The sequence below is a fragment of the Typopeltis vanoorti genome, chromosome 10 (assembly GCF_054136105.1).
Source record: "Typopeltis vanoorti isolate ZY-2024b chromosome 10, IOZ_Tvanoo_1.0, whole genome shotgun sequence".
Classification (NCBI taxonomy): Eukaryota; Metazoa; Arthropoda; class Arachnida; order Uropygi; family Thelyphonidae; genus Typopeltis; species Typopeltis vanoorti.
Genome location: NC_143558.1, coordinates 28,848,273 through 28,871,997, shown reverse-complemented (window position 1 = coordinate 28,871,997; position 23,725 = coordinate 28,848,273). Strand labels below are relative to the sequence as shown.

Sequence of the window (23,725 nt, the reverse complement as noted above, 5' to 3'; positions counted from 1 at the left end):
TTGTTTTCATCTGTTTATAAAAGAGAAATCCAAATCGCATTATAGCATTTTAAGGATTTATTAATTACTACACAATTCACATACAGGAATTATTTCGGATGTTTCAAATTCATTAATATAGAAATCTTTTGTATGATCTAGAACACACAACACATGGGACTAGCTGTTCGTCAAATTTCTCTACAACCAAAGTCACTTCTTGTCTTGCACTTCCTCCATGTTCCAAGGTGTCAGGATTATTGTCAACACATACACGAGCGTCACGTGATTGTCGTATGGATTTCTTCATCAGGTAACCGGAATATTCCTCCTCCCAATCTTTATCACAAGAGGTGGTATTGCCAAGAGTGACGATGACTGCATGCTCATGGATGCTACAGGCAGCACAGGGAACTGCCTTTCCGTCCATCTCCTGGGATACAAATGAATCGTTTTCAGAACGCGTAAACGTCAGCCCCCCGATAAAACTTCCAGCTCCATGGGGAGCGTAAATGATGTTATCATTCGTTGACGAAGAAGGTAGACATAAGACATTTTCACCACCTCCATACACAAGATTTAGGGAGGAACTGGCGAGTCCAGAGTACAAAGTTGTTACTCTTGGTCCGTCACATTGATTTTTACCCCATCGGGTGTATCCTTCTGTATTTCTGGAGATTATGTCTGCAAGAAGTATGACACATGAATATGATTTCATAATATTAATGCTAATTAAAAATATGATTTGTAATAGCTAATTATTTGCATTTGATACCACACACACACACACACACACACACACACACACACACACACACACACACACACACACACACACACACACACACACACACACACACACACAGAAACATTTGTTAAATCTGTATACTCACATTTGGAATCAACTGGTGGCAGCACCTGCAAATTGAAGAAAACAAAATAATATAATAACATGAACAATTATGAAAGAATGTTCGTGCCATAAACATTAATCACCGTAAAGGTATTATTACATGTATAAGTATATGGTAGGCAGTGTTCATAATATTGCATATCCAAAGAGCATATCACTTTAAAATTAAAAGTTAATTTTAAAAACGAACTTGATTTTACTTGAACTTGACTAAAACTGAATTACCTTGCTAGGTTTTAGACATAGTTCGTTTAAATGTGCACAGATCTTTACTTGAAGTTCAGCATATGAATCAAACGTACGTATAATTTATGTGAACTCCCATCCATGTAAAGTTGTAAACATAGTAATGGACCGTAAATGGCAATGAATTTTTTCTTATTTTATTAATCTTATAATTTTTATTTATTTTAACCTGGTCCAGAAACCGTTCACTAGAGACCAAACATGGAACTTTTCAAGCGGCCAATAAGCAGGGCTGTGGTGTCACACCTGAAAACGAAAGTCATGTACAATCTAAAGGAAATCGCACACCTCTAAGCCCACGCCGAGATTCGAACCAGCAGCTTGATTGTTTTAGAGCAGATAAATCCGCTCGGCAACAAAATAGAGCTGGCAACAAATGATTATTTTATTTATGGTTAAAAATAAAATTCTGTTGATTTGTTTTTATTTACGATATAAGAAAAATAATAATCTCTTTCCATTTATTTTACACTCGTGAGCCAAAACATTATGATCATCCAGTCCGTTTTCGGCCAACAGTGATCGGCGGTTGGCTGTAAACAGGTCGGTAGTGGCAGTATCTTGGTATGGAGATTGTTCTCATGGACATCACTGAGTCTTCTCATCCCCACATAACATACCCTCAATACCAACTCTTACCTAAAGGTTATTTCAGAGAAGTATTGTTTCACACGGTGACAATCTGCCTGTTCCAGTATGACAACACGCCCGTGTCGCAAGGCTCGTATTGTACAAGCACGGTTCGAAGACCATATTCAATCAATTCGTGTATTCCTATGTCTGCCTTCTTCTTCTGCTGAATTTAATCACATTAATCATTTATAGGATTATATAGAACGTAGCATCTGACGGTCAACGCCACTGCCTGCTCTGTTGCTGATCTCAGGACATCTTCCGTGATCTAGTCTAGTGGAATCGATGCCAAGACGGGTGCAAGCTGAACCAAAATACTAACCGTTAGGTGATCATAATATTTTGGCTCATGAGTGCATATATATTTTACAAAATGCTAAACATAAACCAAGACAAAATTCGTTCAACCAATGAAATCAATCATAATACGATTAACATTGGTACCATTAAGAAAGAAATCTTTTATTAATTATAAAAGGAAATGTTGATTTTTTTTGTCAACCTTTATACGTGCATTAAATTTAACCTCCCAGGGTACTAATGTACAGCATGTGTTTAGAGGTGGATTTTATATACAAATTTGTCTGTTTTTAATTTCTGTTTATCAAGAAAGAACTATTAAAGCTTTACTATTTAAAACTTAATATTGCTTAAACATTTAAATATTATTTTAATAAAACTATCCCAAAAATCATAAGTTATAATTACCGTATCTGCTATAAGTTTTCCAACCATTTTTTTGAAGGAAAAAAACATCGTGTTGTTCTTTTCAATCGTATCGATGACATTTTGTAACTGAGATTCAGCATTTATGGGATCCAGTTCAGCAAAGGTGGAATAGATTAGATTCAAGTTGTCATCCAGTGTCTTCTGAACTTGTTCTATCTATAACGATAGCATGGAAAATTAATGTTCATATAAAATACACAAAAAGTTTAGTTTTTATTTTTGAAGTTGATAATGGATGTTGATTTCTGAAATAACAGAATGATAGAACCAAAATGAATTCATTGCTTAGCCTTTATTAGCCTGGAGCTTTTTAATGAGGCATCGACGTACTTCTTTCTCTTCATCAGAGGTTAGAGAGGTTTCCAACCCATCGATCCATGAAAGTAACTGAGATTTGGCAATACGGATGTCATCGAATATATACTGAAGAGAGTTTGAAACATCGTTCAATTTTCTGAAATATAATAAAAAGCAACATCAAAAACGACAAGAAAAATCAGCAATAAGAAAATTTGTTCTTAAGTAAGCAAAGTAATTTATAATGGGCAAACTGATAAAGGTTTCCAGCATACTTCTTTTAAGATGCGTATATCTACCCGTCCTGATAAATTCAGAAAAATACGAGAAGAATGTGACTCATTGTTGACTTATAATACGTTTCAAATTGCACTATCACTGACTTCCTAATTACAGAAGCGTTAGTTTCAATGTAATATCAGTGGTATTACAATTTGAATATGCACTTCGCATCCATTGATAACCTTGACGTCTTGGTCGGTAGCGAGGTTAACTGCATCCTAAAAAGGACTGGGAGAGGAGTGAATTCTTGACTCTTTATCCCTTCATCTGAATGAAGAAATCTGTGTGGATGGGATGTTACTGAGCTAAAAGCTCTAGTCATGGCTGAGTAACGATATTAGCCGAGCTTCAGTTAAAACTTTGTTGGCTACAAACAGCAATGATATCCATTACCAAAAATTACTTTGTTCAATGCAAATAACTCTTGTGTTTTAGTTATAGTCCTTATAAGGACTGGCTTAAAGGGGCGAAGCAAGAATGCTTTCCATCTTCCCCGTTATCTGTAGAGGACAGTGTAGGGATAAGGTGTTATTGAGCTATTAAAGCTCTGATCATGACAGGAGGGTAACAGCAATAGCCGAGCCTCAGAACTTCATTGGTTATATATATATATAGCATTACCTTCCAGTCATCCGTTTTATTCTATTATATTATATTTATATTATATTGTTCTTACTGTACAAATATAATTTTATTTTTATTGCATTTATACTTTATTATTCTCAGTATTTAATAAAAATTCATTATTATATTATATTTTAGTATCCATTATATATGACTTTGTTATATAACTTATTACAAAGTCATATTATTATATTATTATTATTATACAATAATAATTTTATATTGTATTCTCATCTATCAACAAGGAATTAATCATGAATGTATCGTTAGCATTCTCAGGATGTAGGCTTACTACATTGAAATATTTACTTGAATGATTAAAATATCTCGGTGCAAAAGTATTTACATAGTTATTTATTGCAATATGAATACTTAGTGCGTAGAATAAAACCTTCTGTACTTACCGATTCCCCATTTCTGGTAAGGTGTTATTGAATAAAGCTAATTCATTGATTTGAGCCAACAAAGGAAAGCCTTTCGGGTTGAATTTTTTCACTCTGTCGGGAATTCTCTTTGATAACTGCTGAAATCCCTGGACTGAATCAGGAATTTCCTCTGCAGGAGGGGATGAATGTGCCCATATTTCGGTCCTAACTTTCCCTGTAAACTCTTCTTGCAGCTTCTTAAAAATATCTAAAATTCGAATGATTAAAACGATGCAGTCAGCATTGTAAACACAATAAGTACAAAATTCGTATTTAATTGTTTAATTAAAGGAATAAAATTAATTAATGATTTGCATATTTTAGAGTATTCGTTGGTGTTCCTCTTTCAGAAACTAATAAGAGAGTTTATACCAAGAGAAATAAGTGCAATCCATTGAAATATTTTACATTTCCGTGACTGTATTTGTCAAACTGTGTCAGAACAGGGATCTCAATCTACTTGGTTTCCAAACAACTGGAATCAGATATTCTAGTTATCAAGTATTCTATGTCTTTTACAGACATTATTTTAACGTTCCCAAATTAAAAGAGCCACGCACACACACGCGCGCACGATACAGCAGGTTAGGCCACGTCGTTGGGTGGGAGGGATGTACGTACCAGTTTGTTTCAATCTAAAACAAGACATGTCTGAATACTTAGAATCTTAATGTTAGTATATCAGTGATAATCCATATATATGACGTCAGTATTAGAGTGAATTATACATCTGAAGAGAAAACTAAACTTTAAAGACTATATGACAAAAGTAGAAGAAATAATTGATACGATCATCTAGAGAAATCGCTGGTGGAGTTGTCCTTGAAATAGATAAACTTCTATGATGGATACTAGAAGGAGATGAAGCAGTATAGGAAAATACGAAATGAACAGAATCCATTCTAACTTACCTGCAAGTAAGTTAGGTTAGTATAGTAGAAAACAGAAAAAAAACACATATAACAAAATGGCAAATTATATTTATTAAAAAAAAAATACAAAAGGTCAATTTCAAACATTTTCTAATTGTATTGAAAAATTCTAAAACACCTATTACTTTAAAAAGAATTAAAACTATAACGTATGTTGGGAAATAAGGTACGGTAAACACATCCTACATATGTGTGTGTGTGCAGTAATACTAGTCGAAGTGTTTTCAGTTCGATGTCTATATTTCCAGCTCAGTCTTTTTATTACAGGACATACAGAGCACATTCTGGGCTAAGACAGATAAAATAAAGTTATAAATAACTTAAGATTTAAAACCAGTTAATGAGATCTTAGCAGAAACAGACACGTGAACATTCTGTCTCAGTAACATCTGGAGATATATAAAAATGGAACGCATAGTTACGAGAGGTCAACAGTCATTACTGAACCTAACATCTCTTTCGATACGACAATACACCGTATTGTAATGCGGGTATTATCGCATACATATTTAAACTACGATGAACTAAAATATATTCACCTGGTATAAAATACATTTCATACATGTCTGCATTGTCTACTCTTTGTTGGATAGCAGTTACATTCTCTCCAGGAAATACGATAAACTTTAAGGAATACGCATTTGTAAAGCCATATGATAAGTCTGCTACATAATGAGTGCCTAGAATATCTTCAGTTTGAGAAAGCCAACCATCTACTGGTTTATTTGCTGACGGCCTTATTGTTTTCCAACACTGAAATCAAATGAAAATTATAGAAAATGAATTCTCTAAAGCGTTGTGAATTGCAAATATTTATGGACAGACTTTTGCCTAAAATAATAAGAATAATAAAATACTAACCGTTGTGGTAGTAGCCATGCTAATTATGTGTGCAGCATTCCAAATATTTGAATAATCCTTAAGGACAGGTCCGTATCCAGACACAGACAACAAACCACCTAATATTCTCATCTTTTGGTAACTGTCGAGTTTCATCAACTCATCCATGTCAGAAATGCTGTGAATCTTTGTATGAATAGTATCTGTATGAATGTTAGGTATTTCCTAAAAATGTGGTAGAGATAAAAAAATGAACAAAATAAAAGTTATAATCACAACATCTCTTATCTAAAAGTGACTTAAAATTTAATCATATTAAATTTCACGGCACCTACGAATCCCTACTCAGATACGGTATAACAGTCTATGCAAGCACATCAAACAGCCACCTGACAAAATTAGCAACATTACACGCAACAACCAACATCTGACCAGCACATGACGACACGTAGAATCCTGTGCGTTAAAAACCTGAAACACTACATGACATTAACAAGGAATTACTTCAACATCACCTATCGAAACAACAGAGACACATATCGTATAACACGACCTACAACAACTCTCTACATCCCCACACCTATCAACAACTCATACGGTTCTTTTGTGAGATCACATCAGATACCTACGCAACTCAACAACCTACCAAGAAATTTAAAACACATAAATAACTACAGAACATTTAACCAAATAACTCTGGAAAATATACAGACAAAGTTAATACACCATTAACACTAATATACACATCACAAATCACCAGCATCCAATGCCTACAGCTCATGCATAAACCGTAACAACAACATAAATAGTGAAGGCCAAATCCCCCTCTCTTCATAAAAGCTAACCCAACGTCGAAGTTGGTGGGATTATCTTGCCTCAACCGATCTACACGTAATCCTTATAATGAAATGCACAAATGTAACAAAACAGTTAGTAAATTACATAAGAATAAAGAAGATACTGATTATTATGTGATAATATCATTAATATAATATTACTATATAACATGAAAAAATTATAATAAGTTATTCTTATTATTAAAAAATATTTAAATAATGAGTTTACATTGTATGTTTGTGAGAAATAGGAAATATAATATGTGGATGTAGTAAATATGTGGATGCTATCGCATTCATTTCCTCCATGTGTTCAGACGACAACCAAGCATAGTCGAAACGGACCGCACCCCGTCAACCCCCCTTTTCCCACAACCACCCCCCTCAAAAAAAATCAGTTGCTGTTTTCAACCCCTTTCACCCTTTCCCATCCTATATAAAAAAGCACTCCGCCCATCGCTAATAATATAATATATACAGGGTGTTCGGGATAAATTTGACATATTTATAATTAATTATATTTTTCCGTAAGTTACATGTATTAACACACACTTCTCTTCATTTAAAAGTTTGGACCCTTCTTCATTCATATACAAGATGTCAGAAAGGATGGATAGCTGGAACCCACCTGAATCATGGAAGAGAATAACTTGTATCATGATGATTCGTGCCCGCCATCAAAATAAGGATATTACGACTGCTGCCCAATGCTCCCTGAATACAGTAAAAACAATCAGGAATGAACTAGAGACTTGCAATGGTGACTACGAGGATGTAGCAAGAAGAAAGATCCCTAGCAGACGATCTGATTGCGTTCGTACAGCAGAATTCCTCGCAAATCTGCAGGAACAGGTGTTGAAGAACCCTGGCATTGGAATTCGGGCTTTGTTCGTGGAGTTGCTAACTGTAGTCAAGCCCTGGATAACAAGGGTAGCCAATGGTAGGCCGTATGTATGGCAGCAGGATTCGACCCCTTGCCACACCTCTGGGAAAAGTCAAAAATGGTTGTCTGAAAATTTCTACGACTTCACCAGTCCAAATGTTTGGCCTCCAAACTCCCCAGACCTTAACCCCATGGATTATTTTGTATGGGGCGCAGTTGAAAAAGACACCAATCGCACTTCCAGTAATACAAAAGCCCAGTTAATGGATAAAATTAAAACAGTTTTTGCGGCCCTTCCCAGGGAGACTGTAGCATCAGCTTGTTCGAGGTTCCGAAGCAGAATTGAAGCTGTGATCGATGCTAATTGTGGTTATTTTGAGTAAATCTTGTTGATAGTATTGTAATTAACTCTGCCTGTAATGTTTTTTGTCAATTAATTAAATTTAATAGATACAAAGAAGATTTTCTTTTTCCTTACGAAACTGTCAAATTTATCCCGAACACCCTGTATATATATATATTATACAAAAAAAAACTGGGATTTTTCCATTTTCTATTATAATTCTCCCATATTGCCTACCGCCCCCCCCCACGCACACACTTCCTTCCAATACACCCTAACTGCTAACCCTCAGTAGTTTGCACATCGCAGAAAGAAGAAAAGCCACAACACCCAGAACAAGGTATGTGTAAATTTCTCTTCCTTATGCTACATATACTTTTTGGTAAACTTACATCTACAATGCCCTAAGAATCCGTGAGTAAAAAGCCAATAACATTTAAACATGAGCACTTCTAAACAGAAGCAGGCAAAAATGGCCGTAAATATAATAGTTTGTTAAGATTAGTAACATGGGAGTTTTCCCATAAATAATATCCATAAGGAAATATAATATATTAATTGCAGATGTGTAAATAGTGTTGTATAATCATCTTTCTCAAACTTTGAAAGAAAAAAAAATAGTGCACTACATGTAAACTATAAGTAATGTAACATGTGTAACTCTGAACTATATAATTGTAATTTATTACTGTGATTGTTATTTTAAAAGATAGCAAAAAAACTATGTTATCATCATTATGATTGGAATTTCATTATATGTAGCACTTAGTGCTGAACGTTGTAAAATAATATACTGAATGTTACTCAAGATGATAATTGTATATATGTAAATATTTGAGAGATCAATAAAAAAATTAGTTAATAATTACATAAATTAATAATAATTAATAATAAACTTTCATATCATCCCCAAAGCCAATAGGGTTTTCAGAAAAATAATGGAACAACTCTCGGAAAATCTCATGGACGTAATTAAGGAGAGGGCGCTGTGTAGGCATAGAAACGGGCACGGTATTATCGCTGCTCCCGTTTTTTACAGTTTTAAAGTGGTTCCAACTCCTGTTTTTAATTTGAAAATGTTCCCAAGTAACTTGTCACGCCGAAGACAGTGATATAAAATTCACTGAAATCGAATAAGAAGAAGAAACCAAATTCTGAAGTGGTGAATAGTGAACAGAGAGGACTGTGGTCAACAACGAACGAAGAACAAAGGACATCGCCATCTTTACAATCACACCACTGTTGCTCAAGAGAAGAAAGGTGAGTCATGAAGTGTATCAAATGCCTGGAGGATTATCATCAGACGGAAATCAAATAACCTGTACGAAATGCAGTAGGATTCTACACTTAAAATGTGCTGCTTTTTCAGAAACAACCTGGCAACGTCAACCCAATGCAACAAGCGAGTAATGGAAATGCATACTCTACAGGAAGAACAAAAAAACGCACCTAAGGCAGCCGATTATACCAGAGGCAAAATCAGACGACGAACTGAACAGACAAAAAATGCAGGTGAGTCCTGTAATTTCAACTATTTATAACTAATAAAAAGCGGTCTAGAGACTATAAAAGCTAGCTTAGTAGATCTTGTGCAAGAGCTGTGTGACAAACAAAACATACAAATAACAAAAAAAATCTAGCGAATATGAAGATTTGTTCAAACATAATAATTTAGCAGTGTTAGAAGTATTGCATTAAAATCAGCATTAATGCACTAACTGACAGGCAACACAATTTGATGATACATCCGAACTCAATTAAGAACTTGATTTTCTAAAACTACAATACGAGCATTTAAATCAGCAACAGCATAAAGAAGATCTTATCATAAACGGTCTTCCTGAAACTGCACCTACAGAAAACCTCAGAGACGTAGTTTTAAAATTAGGCCATGCAATTGATATCCCCCTACAGCTTAACGACATTCATACCGAAAATCAGATTCCTAGAAAGAGCAAAAAACAAGGCTTGCCACGACCTGCACCAGTCATAATTCGTCTTACGAGCAAGTCCACAAGAGACAATCTCATAAAAGCCAGCAAGCAGAAAAAAACAGTTACCAAGGACTTGAACTCATTGCAAGACGACACATCAATCTTCTTATCCGAATATTTAACAGCATTCAACCAGAATCTGTTGTACCAAGCAAGAAAAGCAAAAATAGAAACAAATTAGCAATTTATTTGGGCTAGAGACGTCATGATATCCATAAGGAAGTCACAAACCTCAAAGCCGATACAAATTAAAAGCGCAGAAGACATAGAAAGGGTGCCACAGTGAAAAAAAAAAGTCTACTAATTAGCTCAAAAAGAAGCCTACAATAAAAAAGAATGTGAACCATCAAGACAGAAAGAAAAAAATAAAAAATAAATAAATAATTTATTACATTGAAAAAAATATATATACATATATACATATGTATATATGTAACTTATCTGCATGTACTTGTATGTGCAAAAAAAAAAATAATAATAATAATAACACCAGAATATATCGGCAATTTCACTTTGATCAGACTTTTCAGATCATTCATTTGACCACCTAAACCTCAGCCTACTTCCAACTCAGCAATCAAATCAATAAAAAAAGAAAATAATATATCTAACCAGTGTCATCCTCAGATAAGCTAATTACAAAGCTTCGAGGATGCAAGCTGAGACATTATGTCCCAACCGAGATCAACAGAAATAAAAAAAATAAATAAATAATTTATTACATTCAAAAAAATACATATATGTATGTATGTAACTTATCTGCATGTACTTGTATGTGCAAAAAAAAAAAAAAATTAAAATTTTAAAAAACAATGTTAGCAATATGTATAAACACCTGTATGGAGATTAGTGTGTAAATATATATTGTAAATACTGTGTGTGAATAATAATAAAGTTTGATTGATAAAGTTAAAAAAATATTATTATTATAACATATACAGATAACTTTCATATTATCCCCAAAGCATAATACGGTTGTCAGAAAAATAAGGGAACAACATCTCTCTCTCTCTCTTGGAAGATCTCAGGGATGTAATTAATTAATACCACCTTAGATAAAAACAAAATTTTCACGGTGTAGTCTTTATCCATTTGACTAAAGTGTGTCACATTTGACACACTCACACATCAAACCTTATTAGAAAAGCTAAGACATGTTGAATAGATGGGCCTCTGCACAGGTGGTTTATAAACTACCTTCAAAATAGAAAGCATATCACACGTATCGGGTCAACCCGAAGCAGAGAGCTACCAGTAACCTGTGGAGTGCGGCAGGGAGCTGTACTCTCCCCAACTCTATTCAACATTTATAAGCACGATATTAATCAGCTACTTCTCAAAGGTAAGATATTCCAATACTCAGACGATAAAACTATAACATCCATCCATAATAACGCAAGCATCGCCCAAACAAATATGCAACATGACATAAATCTGATCATAGACTGGCTCACGAAAATCTCCATACACCTAAACTCAGAAAAGACAAAATTAATGATATTCAGAAATCCACTGACTCGACCAGTTGATAACAAATATATAACCATCCAACATCCACTCTCCAACATAAAAACACACAGAACATCAAAACCACTACAATCACTCAGGTTGAAAAAATACGATACCTTGGAATTTACTTCGATGCAGATAATATGAATTGGAATAGCCACATAAACCATCTACACAGCAAACTCCGAACAATAACTGGCAAACTCTACAGGTTAAAAGACATGGTTCCCATACGCCTAAAAACACTAATATACAAAGCACTATGCCCAAATTTACTAAGATACGCTATAACAACGTATGCTTTCTGTGCATCCTGCAAATTAAATAGATTAATGTCGTTACGCCGGCCTGGTTGGCCGAGTGGTTAGCGTATCCGCTCTCCAGCCAATAGGCTGCGGGTTCGAATCCCGCGTAGGCATGGATGTTTGTAATTACGTTCCACCTTCATACATTCCTTCACCCAAGTATAGATACACTCTCCCAATATGGACTGGGTCACCATGGGAGTAGTATACCAAAAACCTCCCGCAATGGGAGAGGCTTTCACCCTACAGTGGGTAGAAAAATAAGCCGTTCATCATCATCATCAAGGTCGTTACAGTACAAAATGACAAAACCGATCTTTTGGGAACAAAGAGAAAATAGCGACCTTATATACATTGCAATGTCAGAACACGAAATACTGACAGCAAAACATTTGTGTCACTATGCAACTTTGCTAAAACATTATTTCGATGCTAACTACAGGACGACCAGAAATACATACCGTATAACAAGCCCTTTGAAAACTTATTATACCACATATAAATACAATAATCACTATGGAAAGGCCATTCGTAGCTTTTCCATGCTAGACATGTTAAATAAACTACCTTTTGCATACAGGTATAAACTACAATAGCCTGAACAGTGCTGTAACGAGGGAGTGGCAAAAGAGGCGCCCATCACTAGCGCAACTAAGTTTAGGGCACAAAACGTAAAAAAATAAAAATAAATAAATAGATATAAAAGTCTGCTATTTTATATTTGTATTTTTAAATTTCGGCAATACACCGCTTTAGACACAAATTCTGCAACACACTGCAACTCCTTTTGATGGGGTTAATAGTAAGTATTTAACATAGTGCATTTAGTAAAATTTAACTTGTTACATTTAAATTTTTCAAAAAGTTTGTCATTTTTGGGTTAGGGGGCGCAAGTTACACATTTGCCACAGGCGCTTCATACCCTCGTTACTGTACTGAGCCTGAACATGCTAAGAACATACTATGATCAAGAAACACTCTCCCTACACGCCTTACAAACTTAATGAAACATATATTAGTTCAGACTTTCCAGTTCAGTGACGCGTGATGACATTCAAAAGGAACATTTGTACGAATTTCATTCTTACAAAAAAAAAAAATACGTGTTTTGTCAATGCATAATATATAATCATAATTTTAATAATAAAAATTAACATGTTGAAATGTCACTTATGACGATTCTTGTATATATGTAAATATCTTTGAGATCAGTAAAAATAATAATTATTATTTGTAATTGTAAATCCATATGTAAATACGGTGGATAAATATTTAATTAGTTTTAAGAATATCTATAATTATATTTATAAAGAATTAAATACTCTGTATTTTGCACCGAATCCTTGTACTGTACAGAAAATACGTCTCGTGTATATATACGTAAATACTCTGTATGAAAATAAACCTTACATTGACAAAAAAGTATTATATTATTATTATTTATATCTTTAATCCTATTATACATAAATATATTTTTTTTTTCTTGAGACGATGCAACTTGCCTCAAAAAACAGTATTTTAAATAAACTTACTAGTATTTCTATTAAATCTTCAAACACGTCAATTCCTGCTGTCATGTTCAAGTAATTGACACTTCTTCCCAAAAGTAACGGAAGAAAATACCAAACGATCATCTATAAGAAGAAGAAAAAAGGAAAATGTTACTTCCAAACTAACTAAATGAAGAAAATACTTCCATTGTTTGCATATAATGGTGAACGTGTATTTGCTTATCTACGTATGTTAATTCTGATGCAGCAGTAATATGAACAATAGTGGATTTCATTCAGCACTTGCTAAAATTACATTAAGGAAAAATATTCTTTACTCACCTTAATATGCAAATGTGATGACTAACAAAAGAGATGAAAACAAGTGCAAAAATTATACAAAAGAGAGAATTATCGTTCGTCTTCCTTTTATACACAGTTATCTCATCACAACGGGAACGAACAACTGTTTTATGTCTTTTTTTTTTTCACTTCAGATAAGAGAATTTTTTTTCACTTTAGATTTAGCTAAAACGATTAAGAGGCATTGAACAGAAGTTAAAACCATTTTATTATCATTGTAAGTATCATATGTATATTTATTATTATTTAAAATAAATGGTGTATTAATTTTTATCAATTATTATTCTATTTTTGTTTAATTTTTTTATTTCATTTGTTTTCAAATTATTAATATTATTTCATTTTAATTGTAAAAATAATTTTATAGTTATTTGAAAAACATATTTAATGGAAGCAATAAGAACATGGAACTTGTTTCCCGTTGGGTTGCTTCGAATATGCTGAATAAATATTATAATTAATACATTATTCCTTCCTAATAATAGTTATAATGACTCTAATCATTGCAACTATATAGAGTTATATGATATAGTCAATTTAAATAATTATGAAACCATTTAAAAAAAGGGCTTAATATACCTCTTACTTATTAGGGTCAAAGGTTCACTGACGATCATGGCCCAGTAACTTGGCTTCATATAAACCTAAAGTTATGAACGTCCATACTTCAACGTCCATCTTTTTATTTATTTTTTATTATTTTTTTTAGTATTCGTTGGTCCTTCGACGTATAATTTTTAAAACGTTTTTGAGTGATGTAGCCATTTAGCAGTCACAAATGGATAGGACAATAATCATATTCTATGACAGCATATCTTGCGAAAACTATATATATTTGTTCACCAAAGGTAAAGGTGTATTGAGATGTACAGTCGACTCTAGATGATATTATTATACACGATGATGTACTGGATATACATTTTATTTGCCATTTATTTACTTGTAGCCTAAAACATGATAAGTATATTTTAGGCTAAAAACTTTATGTGTTCCTATAATTATTTCAAAACAGAATAGAGAAAAATTAATTATTTTCCGATCTTTGTGTTAACTACCCTGTATACTGAACTATAGTCATCTAAACAAATGATGAGAAATATTGAAATTATCGTAAACATTATTATTGTTTCGTACAATTTAGAAAAAATTACAATGAAGTGAGATTATTAACATAATATTAAAAATATCAAATAAAATAATAATATCAAATATAGTTTAAAAATATTTGATAACTTAAAAAGCTTAAAATTTATTTCGAATATATTTAAACACCATTTTATTTTATTTTTGAGTATAAATCACCTTAAGGTTATATCAGTAGTAGGCTTAGTGATGTTGGCATATGTTATGTTGGCATAGGTCAATCGACCGTTAGATGCGGTGATTAATACCCTTGGACGGTAATGGATGGCAATGCTGTAGCCAATGAAGTTCTAACTGAGGCTCGACTATTGCTGTTACCCTCTTGCCATGATCAGAGCTTTAATAGCTCAATAACACCTTATCCGTACACTGTCCTCTACAGATAACGGGGAAAATGAAAAGCATTCTTGCTTCGCCCCTTTAAGCCAGTCCTTATATAAGAAGTTGACTTAGTAATTGATAATGCAGGTAATCATCCTCATACCTGTATTACCACTACTTTATAACCCACTAATAGATTTTTTCTGAAATAATAGGAAGCATGAAACTAGGAAAGAATACCTAAAATTCAAAACTAAACCAAGGGGGATTTTCACTTCCCAGTCTAAGATACCGGAAGGCCTAAAGTTCGAACCACGCATCCGGAGCTTTGATAAAATACTTTCTGGGTCATTTTCTTCCTTACTTCAGGACCACGGATCATGCTGGTCTTCGCGCAGAGGTTGTGTCCAAGTAGTATTATCCACTATGTAATTACATTAAAACGTTTGCGACAGATGTCTTCAATTAAAATCACAAAAGCTATACGGGGATATTTTTTCAGCTTTCTAGATATGACACTCTGCATCTGGTAGCAAATAAGGAGGTATTATTCAACAATATCAAGAGTAGTTGGGGACAACCATTTCACCAGGACTTGGCCTACATGATAGTGTTACACCGTGATAACTTAAGAATGTGAAAATTCCAGTTATCATGATATATATATATATATATATAAATATATATATAATGAAAAAAGGGAATTTTATTACAGTTGTGATATGATAAAATAAGATTAAGTAAAGCAAAGAAGATTAGTCATAGGATTTTGTATGTGAGAGGCCAGTTTTACACTTGAAATAAGAGATTAAAGATTCCAGTTAATTCTTAGAAAATTTTGGAAAGGGGATTAATTTAGTATAGATGACATAGAGGTTGGCTTAAACAAAAACCAAAGCTCAAGGTCATAATCCTCGAATTGAGACTTCGTCACGTGTCAGTCGCGTGCACACGGACCGCATGATGTTTTGGTAGAAAAACACCACTCTAATTTTTCAGTGAAATCGACTCCAGTAAGTGTTGGGAAGAAAAGAAATTGAAGAAGGTGCCAGTAGGATCATCGTATAAAAGGGTTAGGAACCCCCCCCCCCCCCCGCAACGAGAGAAGGAAAAATGTATAAAGAAGTCAGAGCTCACATGGTGAGTTTCGCAGCCATAGAATAGATGCTCCTATGTATGTCCTTAATTGAAGCATGTAAGGTAAAGATTGTGAAAGCTCATTTTAGTGCCAAAAGAACTTAGGAGTGATAAGTTATAGAAGAGTTCGTCCTAGGAAGGTACAATCGGAAAAAGGTAGAGACCGGTGTAGAAGATCGAAGTCAAAAGGTACCGTAAAAACTCGTGTCAATTCAAATCATATGTAACTGTAATCATTTCTCAATTACTGTACAGTTGAAGGGATTAATGAGAATTATACTAGGACTTTAGTACATGTCAGATTAGAATGAGAATAAGCTTGTTACTATTAATTAATAAGTATACATGTGCCTAGAGATTTATGCATGTACATTGTATTTTATTTAAGAGAGTTTTGAAGGTCAAAAGTGCGTATTAGCTCAGCGAAAGGATAAATTTAATCCATATTGTCTTAGTGAGAAAATTAGAGTAACTGAATATATATGTCCTAAAAATACAGAATTGTAGCGTGATCAGATCAGTAAGAGGTTAGACAAAAGAGGTCAACTAGTTCTAGAATTATGCATGTTTGTATGTATAGAATTTGTTATGGCGATATGATCACAATTATTATATAGGATCTTAACCTAATACTTGTGTTTAGCTAGTGTTAATTTGTATTATATATTCTTAGTATTGAACTGAATTTTATTTGATAAAGAATGAATTGTATCATGCTTCAGAGTTCAATAAACTTTTGTTCCTTGAAAATACAGTTGTCTGAGATTGCCACTCAATGCACCACTTGATTGCCACTCAATGCACCACGCGTGATTATGAACCTAATCACCCGTGGGGGGGGGGGGGGATTTTGTTAGGTTATGAGATAAAGGTCATGACTGCATATTAGTTTCACACTCAGACATATTTTATTAATTGCTCCTTGTTTTTGAATTTTATATCTTAAACTAAATGTCCTGAAAGGCACAGTATAAAATAAATATTTAGGGACACTATGGGGAGAAGAAGCTTGAATATTTGTAGTTGGGTGATATCTCGTATATAGATAACATTTGGATAAAGACAAGTAGAGTTTCACATGTAAGGATAGTTGAAAACCTAATAATCGTAAATTGGGACACAGCAATAGCCTATGGGCATCTTCCGGTGAAGTGCGTAAAGTCGCGATACAGACTCGGACATTGCGATCCGTTCTGTGACGTTTGTCAGAACGTCGATACGGTGGGACATTTCTTCTACTTCTGTCCCCCTGCTCAGCGGATCTGGCGAAGACTTAACGTACTGGGCATCCCAAAGCTGACCTTTGCGGAGGTCGTGTATTTACAGTTCCTGCCACCTGTTCGGAAAACGCATCAGAAATTCTTAATTTTCCTAGTAAATGTGCTGGAGTACCATATCTGGAAAGTGAGAAAAATAATCCTAAATACGAGACGAAAACAGAATATACGCGAGAGTCCTCGGTGGGGTTTATTTTGGAAGGAGATGGAAGGTTCTTCAACAAATGGTGCAAACCACCTGTTACAGTTTCACGATACATGGACAAATTAAACCGTGTTTATTTTTATAAAATAATTCTTTGGTTTTGTAGTTCACAAATAGGAGGGGGTTGGCTTGATTAAATCCGAGCTGCGAAGGCCCACATCGAGGCAGTTTATCAGCTGCTTGGGAGCTGTATCACTCGGGCCAGGTTCTTCCCTCATTTTGGTTCTGTTCATTTGGTTCTCTAATCAATGGTTATTACATTATGTCATCGTGATCAATTCGTCTCTTTTGTTTATTTATTTTGGATAATTTATGTTTATTTTTCATTTTTAGCATTTGTTTTGGACAGCTGTGATGGGAGTGATGTCTAAAGAACTTTTAGCCACAGCCTCACGGCTATATAGTCGACCAAGTTACATAACTTGGTCGACTGAGGCCTCTTTTATAACCTCCTACTATCATACTACAATTTGATCTGTACCCCCCTCTCACTACTTGCTAACCCTCAGCAAATAGTGAGAGGGGAACAAAACAAATAGAACCATCAAGGCCGATGATGAGGGACATGAACTCCCAAAATATATCCTATGAACTTTATGAGCATTACTATGAACTAATATGAAATATTCGTTCTTGTGTAGAATAAGTATCAAATCTTAAATAATAATAATATGCTAAATTGTTTTCTACTGGTTGTTCTAAACATAGAGAAGTCATCTATTGATTTAATTTTATTGGTTATTTTTCATATCTGAGCCACACATGTGAGGTCTCATGACCTATTGCGCACTAATGACGTATGTAGGCAAGAGGAATTAAAAAAAAAGAATGGTCTGTTCTCAGCTTGAACAGCTGAGAGTTGCAATCTTTGAGGAAATCACAGTCAGGAAGACTGTTCCAAAGGACAGAAGTAGATGGAATGAGAAAGGAAGCAGTGAAGTTGATTCGGTGAGTTTCAAGATGGACGGTAAAAGGCTGTTGATTAGCCGTGGTTCTTGTTTTGATGATTTTTGAGGGGAGAGGAGGAATAATAGTGGCCAATTCAATAGAAAAGTGGCCATGAAAGTATCTGTAGAAGAGGCACAAAGCAGAAACGGAACGTTTCTGTGAGAGAGGGATCAGTAGTTAGTCGGATTACCCTTTTCTGGAGAGAAGAAATCTCGCAATCTTAAAGAGGATTTTGGAGCACCACCCCAAATATGATAGCAATATTCCATGGTTGGGCAGATTTGGGCTTTGTATATAGAGTTATCAGCTGTAGAGGTATGAAGTAGTGTCTTGTGCGAAAAAGTACACGAAGTTTTTTGGCGGCTGCAGAAGCTATAGTTGAAATGTGGTTATGCCAGAAAAGATCGGAGGTGCAGGTCAGTCCAAAAAGAGAAATCTGATCGCGTTTGGATATCTCAGTATTACTGAGGATAAGGGGGGGGGGGTGCGAACTCTTTCTTTCGAGGGATCAGACAGAACTGTCCGTCCACCATGACACGTAGTGGGGCGATGACTGTAGGCCCATATGCCAAAGCCGCATCTAAGACAATTTAATATGGACTGAAGCTGGCTTAGGTGCAGATAATTGTATGAATATGAACTTCGCTAAAGTAACGTTTAACTAAACCAAACTTAACTATTCGCCAATAGTTAATTGGCGAATGGCATTTAACCACACATTTGTGTGGTTAAATGCCAGATATTAATAGAAGAAACATAAATAAACCAGGAAAGATATCATAAGAAAAACAGCATCCCACAAACAGCACCCTGTATAAAACAGTGCAATCTAGCTGACCAATGCATTTTATATACGCGTATGATAAACAGGTACTGACTGCCAACCAGTTGTTCAATGGCATACGAGGGTGGTCTGAAAAGTTCTCGGTCTCGACCATAGATGGCAACATTATCGGAAAGATTTTTTTTCCAAGTTGGCACATCTGTCGTAAGCATCCACATGAAATTGCAACTCATTCTATCAAGTAGTTTGTTTTATACAGCTGTCTGAAGCAAACGTGTTGTCTGTATCACTCGAAATGGATAAAATTGAGTATCGTGCAGCTATACAATTCTTTGTAAAAGAAGGTTTAAAGCCCAAATAAATTCATTCGAAGTCCATAAAAGTTAATGGATACTCTTCTCCTTCATTTTCGACAATTAAGAAATGGGTTGCCGACTTTACGCGTGGCCATACCAGCATTGAAGATGGTCCATGTGAAGGACGTCCAAAAAGTGTAACAACACCAGAAATCATTGGTAAAATGCATGATATGGTATTGGATGACCGGCGAGTCAAAGTGCATGAAATTTCTGAGACTATACGCATTTCAAAAGAACGTGTAGGATATATTATGCATGCAGAATTGCAAATGAAAAAGCTTTGCGCAAAATGGGTGCCGCGCTTGCTCACAGCAGATCAAAAACGCACTTGCATTAAAATCTCTAAACAGTGCTTGAAGTGTTTTAACAAGAATAAAACTGATTTTTTGCATCGGCTTATTACTTGGAATCACCATTGCACACCAGAATCCAAACAGCAGTCAAAACAGTGGGCAGAAGCCAGCTGTCAGCGCCAAAGAAGACAAAATCGGTAAAGGTCAGCAGAAAAGGTCATAGCATTGGTGTTTTGGAATACTGAAGGCATTTTGTTTATTAATTATCTTGAAAAGGGTAAACCAGTAACCGAGGAATATTATTCTGATCTTTTAACCAGACTAGACGAAAACATTCTTGAGTAAAGACCCAGTATGCAGAAGAAAAAAATCATCTTTCATCAGGACAATGCAATTGGCCACAAAGATGTTTTGGCAATGGGAAAATTAAGAGACCTGCACTATGAATTATTGGAACATCCACCTATTCCTCAGATTTGGCTCCGTATGACTTCTATCTCTTCCCAAAACTAAAACTCTTCCTCGCTGGTCTGCGTTTTACTTCGAATCAAGAGGTGATTGCAGCTGTAGAGGGGTATTCTGAAGATCTTACTGAGAACCGCTACAGGGACGGGATAATGGCACTGGAGAATTGCTGGAATAAATGTATTAATCTTAAGGGAAATTATGTTAAAAAATAAAAATATTTGTGAAATTATAAATTCGTTTTTTCATTGTTAAGCCGAGAACATTTAGGACCACCCTCGTATTGTGACATGGACAAAAGATGTATTTGAATAACTTTTAATTAGTTTAATTTTGACCCTCCATTTTAATGCTACTTTCATTATCAGAAAATTAATAATTCTAATGTTTAGGTTAAATATTTTGAGTAATTCATTAAACAACAACGAAAAAAATGTAAATACTACCAAAAAGATTAAAATATTACGGATGTTGCTGGTTAAACCTAAACCACCTTTTTATTTTTTACATATTGGTAAATGAAAAGCATTCTTGCTTCGCCCGTTTAAGCCAGTCTTTATAAGGATTATAAGGATTATGAAGGCTTTTTCTAAAGTCTTGGAGTTGAAAAATATTAATTTTTTTCTATGTTAATAATGTTAATAATATTTCTCTATATATCTCTATATATATCTCTATATATATTTTTTATTTTTATATGTGAATTATTGGTGCAATTGGTGCAATATAAATACTGTATACATTTACATTGGTCATTGACGCCTATGTTTTATTTTTATGTAAATTATTGGTGCAATATAAATACTGTATATATATAAATACTGTATATATATAAATACTGTATATATATATATATATATATATATATATATATATATATATATATATATATATATATATATATTTACATTTCTCAATGACGCCTATGTAGCTCTCAGTGATGTCCTTTGGCTTTGTAGCACTAGCTGCCTGAAGAAACACTATCACTGTAATTAGTGCATGAAATACTTTCCATTTATTAAAGTTGAATTTGACCCTAAAATTCTTATTTTGTTAATTTTTTTATTTATTTACAACAGGTTTTCAAAAGCAGCACCTGCCAAAGCTCTTGTTCAGCTATTCAATTCCTTGAAGCTAAAGTTGTGTCACAAACATCGCAGACAGATTCAAATTTGCCAATGATTCCAACTCTGAAAAACTAATGTTAAAAGTAAGTTGAAAATTTTATGCTACTTAAGTGCACTTTGTTATTTATTACTAAAATAATAAAATAGATATTACAATATTATATCTTGGTTTTATCAAAATTTGTGGTTCAGGAATATTACAATATGATATCTTGGTTTTATCAAAATTTCTAGTTCAGAAAGATGGCATCACCAGTACAATAAAATCCATAATAATCCCGTAAAGTGTCTTCATTGAGCGTCCTGTAAACGTTTTGGTATGAAACATAGTTGAATAAAGATTTAAGTTTTGTGCTAATTCTTCAGCTCTCAAAATATTGTTGACCTACAAAAAAGCGAAACTTCTGTTTAAATATTATGAAATATTACTTTTTTAATATAAATGACGAACATTTTGGAATATTTTATGCAATATCTATGGTTGTTACTGAAAACTATGGAAGCTTTATTCTGCTCATGTCAATTTATTTCTGGTAGCATTGCCAATGTGTTCTTTCCTAAATTTGAAATTGCGTATAAAGACATAAATTGAAAACATCGAAATCATAGAAATACACTGTTGCTGAGATTTAATCAAAGATTATTAAAATTTGAGTGGCCTGCAGTATTTATAAATTACTTATAAGACAGAGTAATCCAAGTGTTTTTGCATCTTAAGCTATATAATGATATTTATTTATATAAACAAAGTGGATATTAGATCCGGCATTATTTCAAAGCAGAATGTAGAAACTATGAAAGTTTCGTAAGCTAAGTTGACCAAAGAGATCCACTTTGCTTATATAATTTTGCATTGCCGAACTGCAGCCTTTTGACCCTTTATTTAGTAATTAAAAGATTTATTTATTTTAAAATGAAGATAAAGAAATATGTACAAAATAAAAACATGCTAAAATATTTTCATATACTTTTGAGTTGTTACAACAAATATTATTAACATAATTTATATAAAAAAGAATATTCTTTTATATTTTGCAAAATTAACTCAAAATATATTACTTTAATGAATTTAATAAAATACTAAATATTTCGTTTAGACACCATTAAACAATTTTCATGTCTATTTTATAATAGCTGGGAAAAAAAACCCTATTGTGGTAAGAGGAGGAAAATAGATACAGAATCCAATACCTTTGGAGGGTAATGGATAGCATTGCTGTAGCCAATGAAGTTCTAACTGAGGCTCGGCTATTGCTGTTACCCTCCTGCCATGATCAGAGCTTTAATAGCTCAATAACACCTTATCCCTACACTGTCCTCTACAGATAACGGGGAAGATAAAAAGCATTCTTGCTTCGCCCGTTTAAGCCAGTCCTTATAAGGATAAGGACTATTGTGGTAGGGAGGACTTCCAGGGTAACAGATGGCAATTCTGTAGCCAATGAAGTTTTAACTGAGGCTCGGCTATTGCCGTTACCCAGCCATGACTAGAGCTTTTTAGCTCAATAACACTCCATCCGCACAGATTTACTTCATTCAGATGACGGGATAAAGAGTCAAGGACTCAGTCCATCGCCTAGTTATATATATATATATATAATTTAATTATAACTTTTTCCAAATTATATATATTATATACATATATAATTTAATTTTTCTCCTTGAACTTTGGAAAAAGTTATAATTATATATATATATATATATATATATATATATGAGTTGGAAAAAAAAATATATATATATATAAGGTTGAAACCGGTCTGAGTAGTGACCCCACCCATAATGTATTGCAATATACATATCTTACTGAGATGTGCTTTACATTATGGAAAATACTAAGAATAGTGATCAGAGCTTTACCCACCTTTACAATGAGTTGCCCTGGTGTTGCACCACCTTTAGACTTGAACTATGTTCAGGCGCAAACTTAACTGTTCGCTTACTTGGGAATAGAAGTAAAATAACCAAGTTTATGAAATTACTTGATAACCCTAATATATATATATATATATATATATATATATATATATGAGTTGGAAAAAG

General features: G+C 33.8%; 2 protein-coding genes across 2 annotated transcripts in view; both read right to left on the bottom strand.

Annotated features, from left to right (window-relative positions):
- Positions 1–37: 37 nt before the first annotated feature.
- LOC150102278 (uncharacterized) lies at positions 38–13,664 on the bottom strand. Its single transcript, XM_090399470.1, has 9 exons — positions 13,603–13,664; positions 13,303–13,404; positions 5,922–6,125; positions 5,600–5,813; positions 4,108–4,336; positions 2,831–2,954; positions 2,480–2,656; positions 873–897; positions 38–663 (listed from the first exon to the last, which is right to left on the bottom strand). Exons 2-9 carry the CDS (start codon positions 13,402–13,404, stop codon positions 113–115), a joined length of 1,626 nt encoding a protein of 541 aa, XP_090255596.1. The 5' UTR covers positions 13,603–13,664; the 3' UTR covers positions 38–112.
- A 3,833-nt stretch (positions 13,665–17,497) lies between these two features.
- Positions 17,498–23,725, bottom strand: part of LOC150102277 (ionotropic receptor 40a-like) — a 96,363-nt gene continuing 90,135 nt past the window's right edge. The window contains exon 14 of the mRNA XM_090399549.1: positions 17,498–17,621. Within this exon, the coding sequence (XP_090255675.1) occupies positions 17,498–17,621 (124 nt within the window). The remainder of the gene's footprint in view (positions 17,622–23,725) is intronic.

Coding starts and splice junctions, on each gene's coding strand:
- LOC150102278 (XM_090399470.1), bottom strand. CDS start 13,404: ATGATCGTTTGGTATTTTCTTCCGTTACTTTTGGGAAGAAGTGTCAAT. Junction 2,955..4,107: donor TTACCAGAAATGGGGAATCG/GTAAGTACAGAA, acceptor ATTATATTTCAG/AAAATTGAACGATGTTTCAA. Junction 2,657..2,830: donor CCTCTGATGAAGAGAAAGAA/GTACGTCGATGC, acceptor CTATCGTTATAG/ATAGAACAAGTTCAGAAGAC.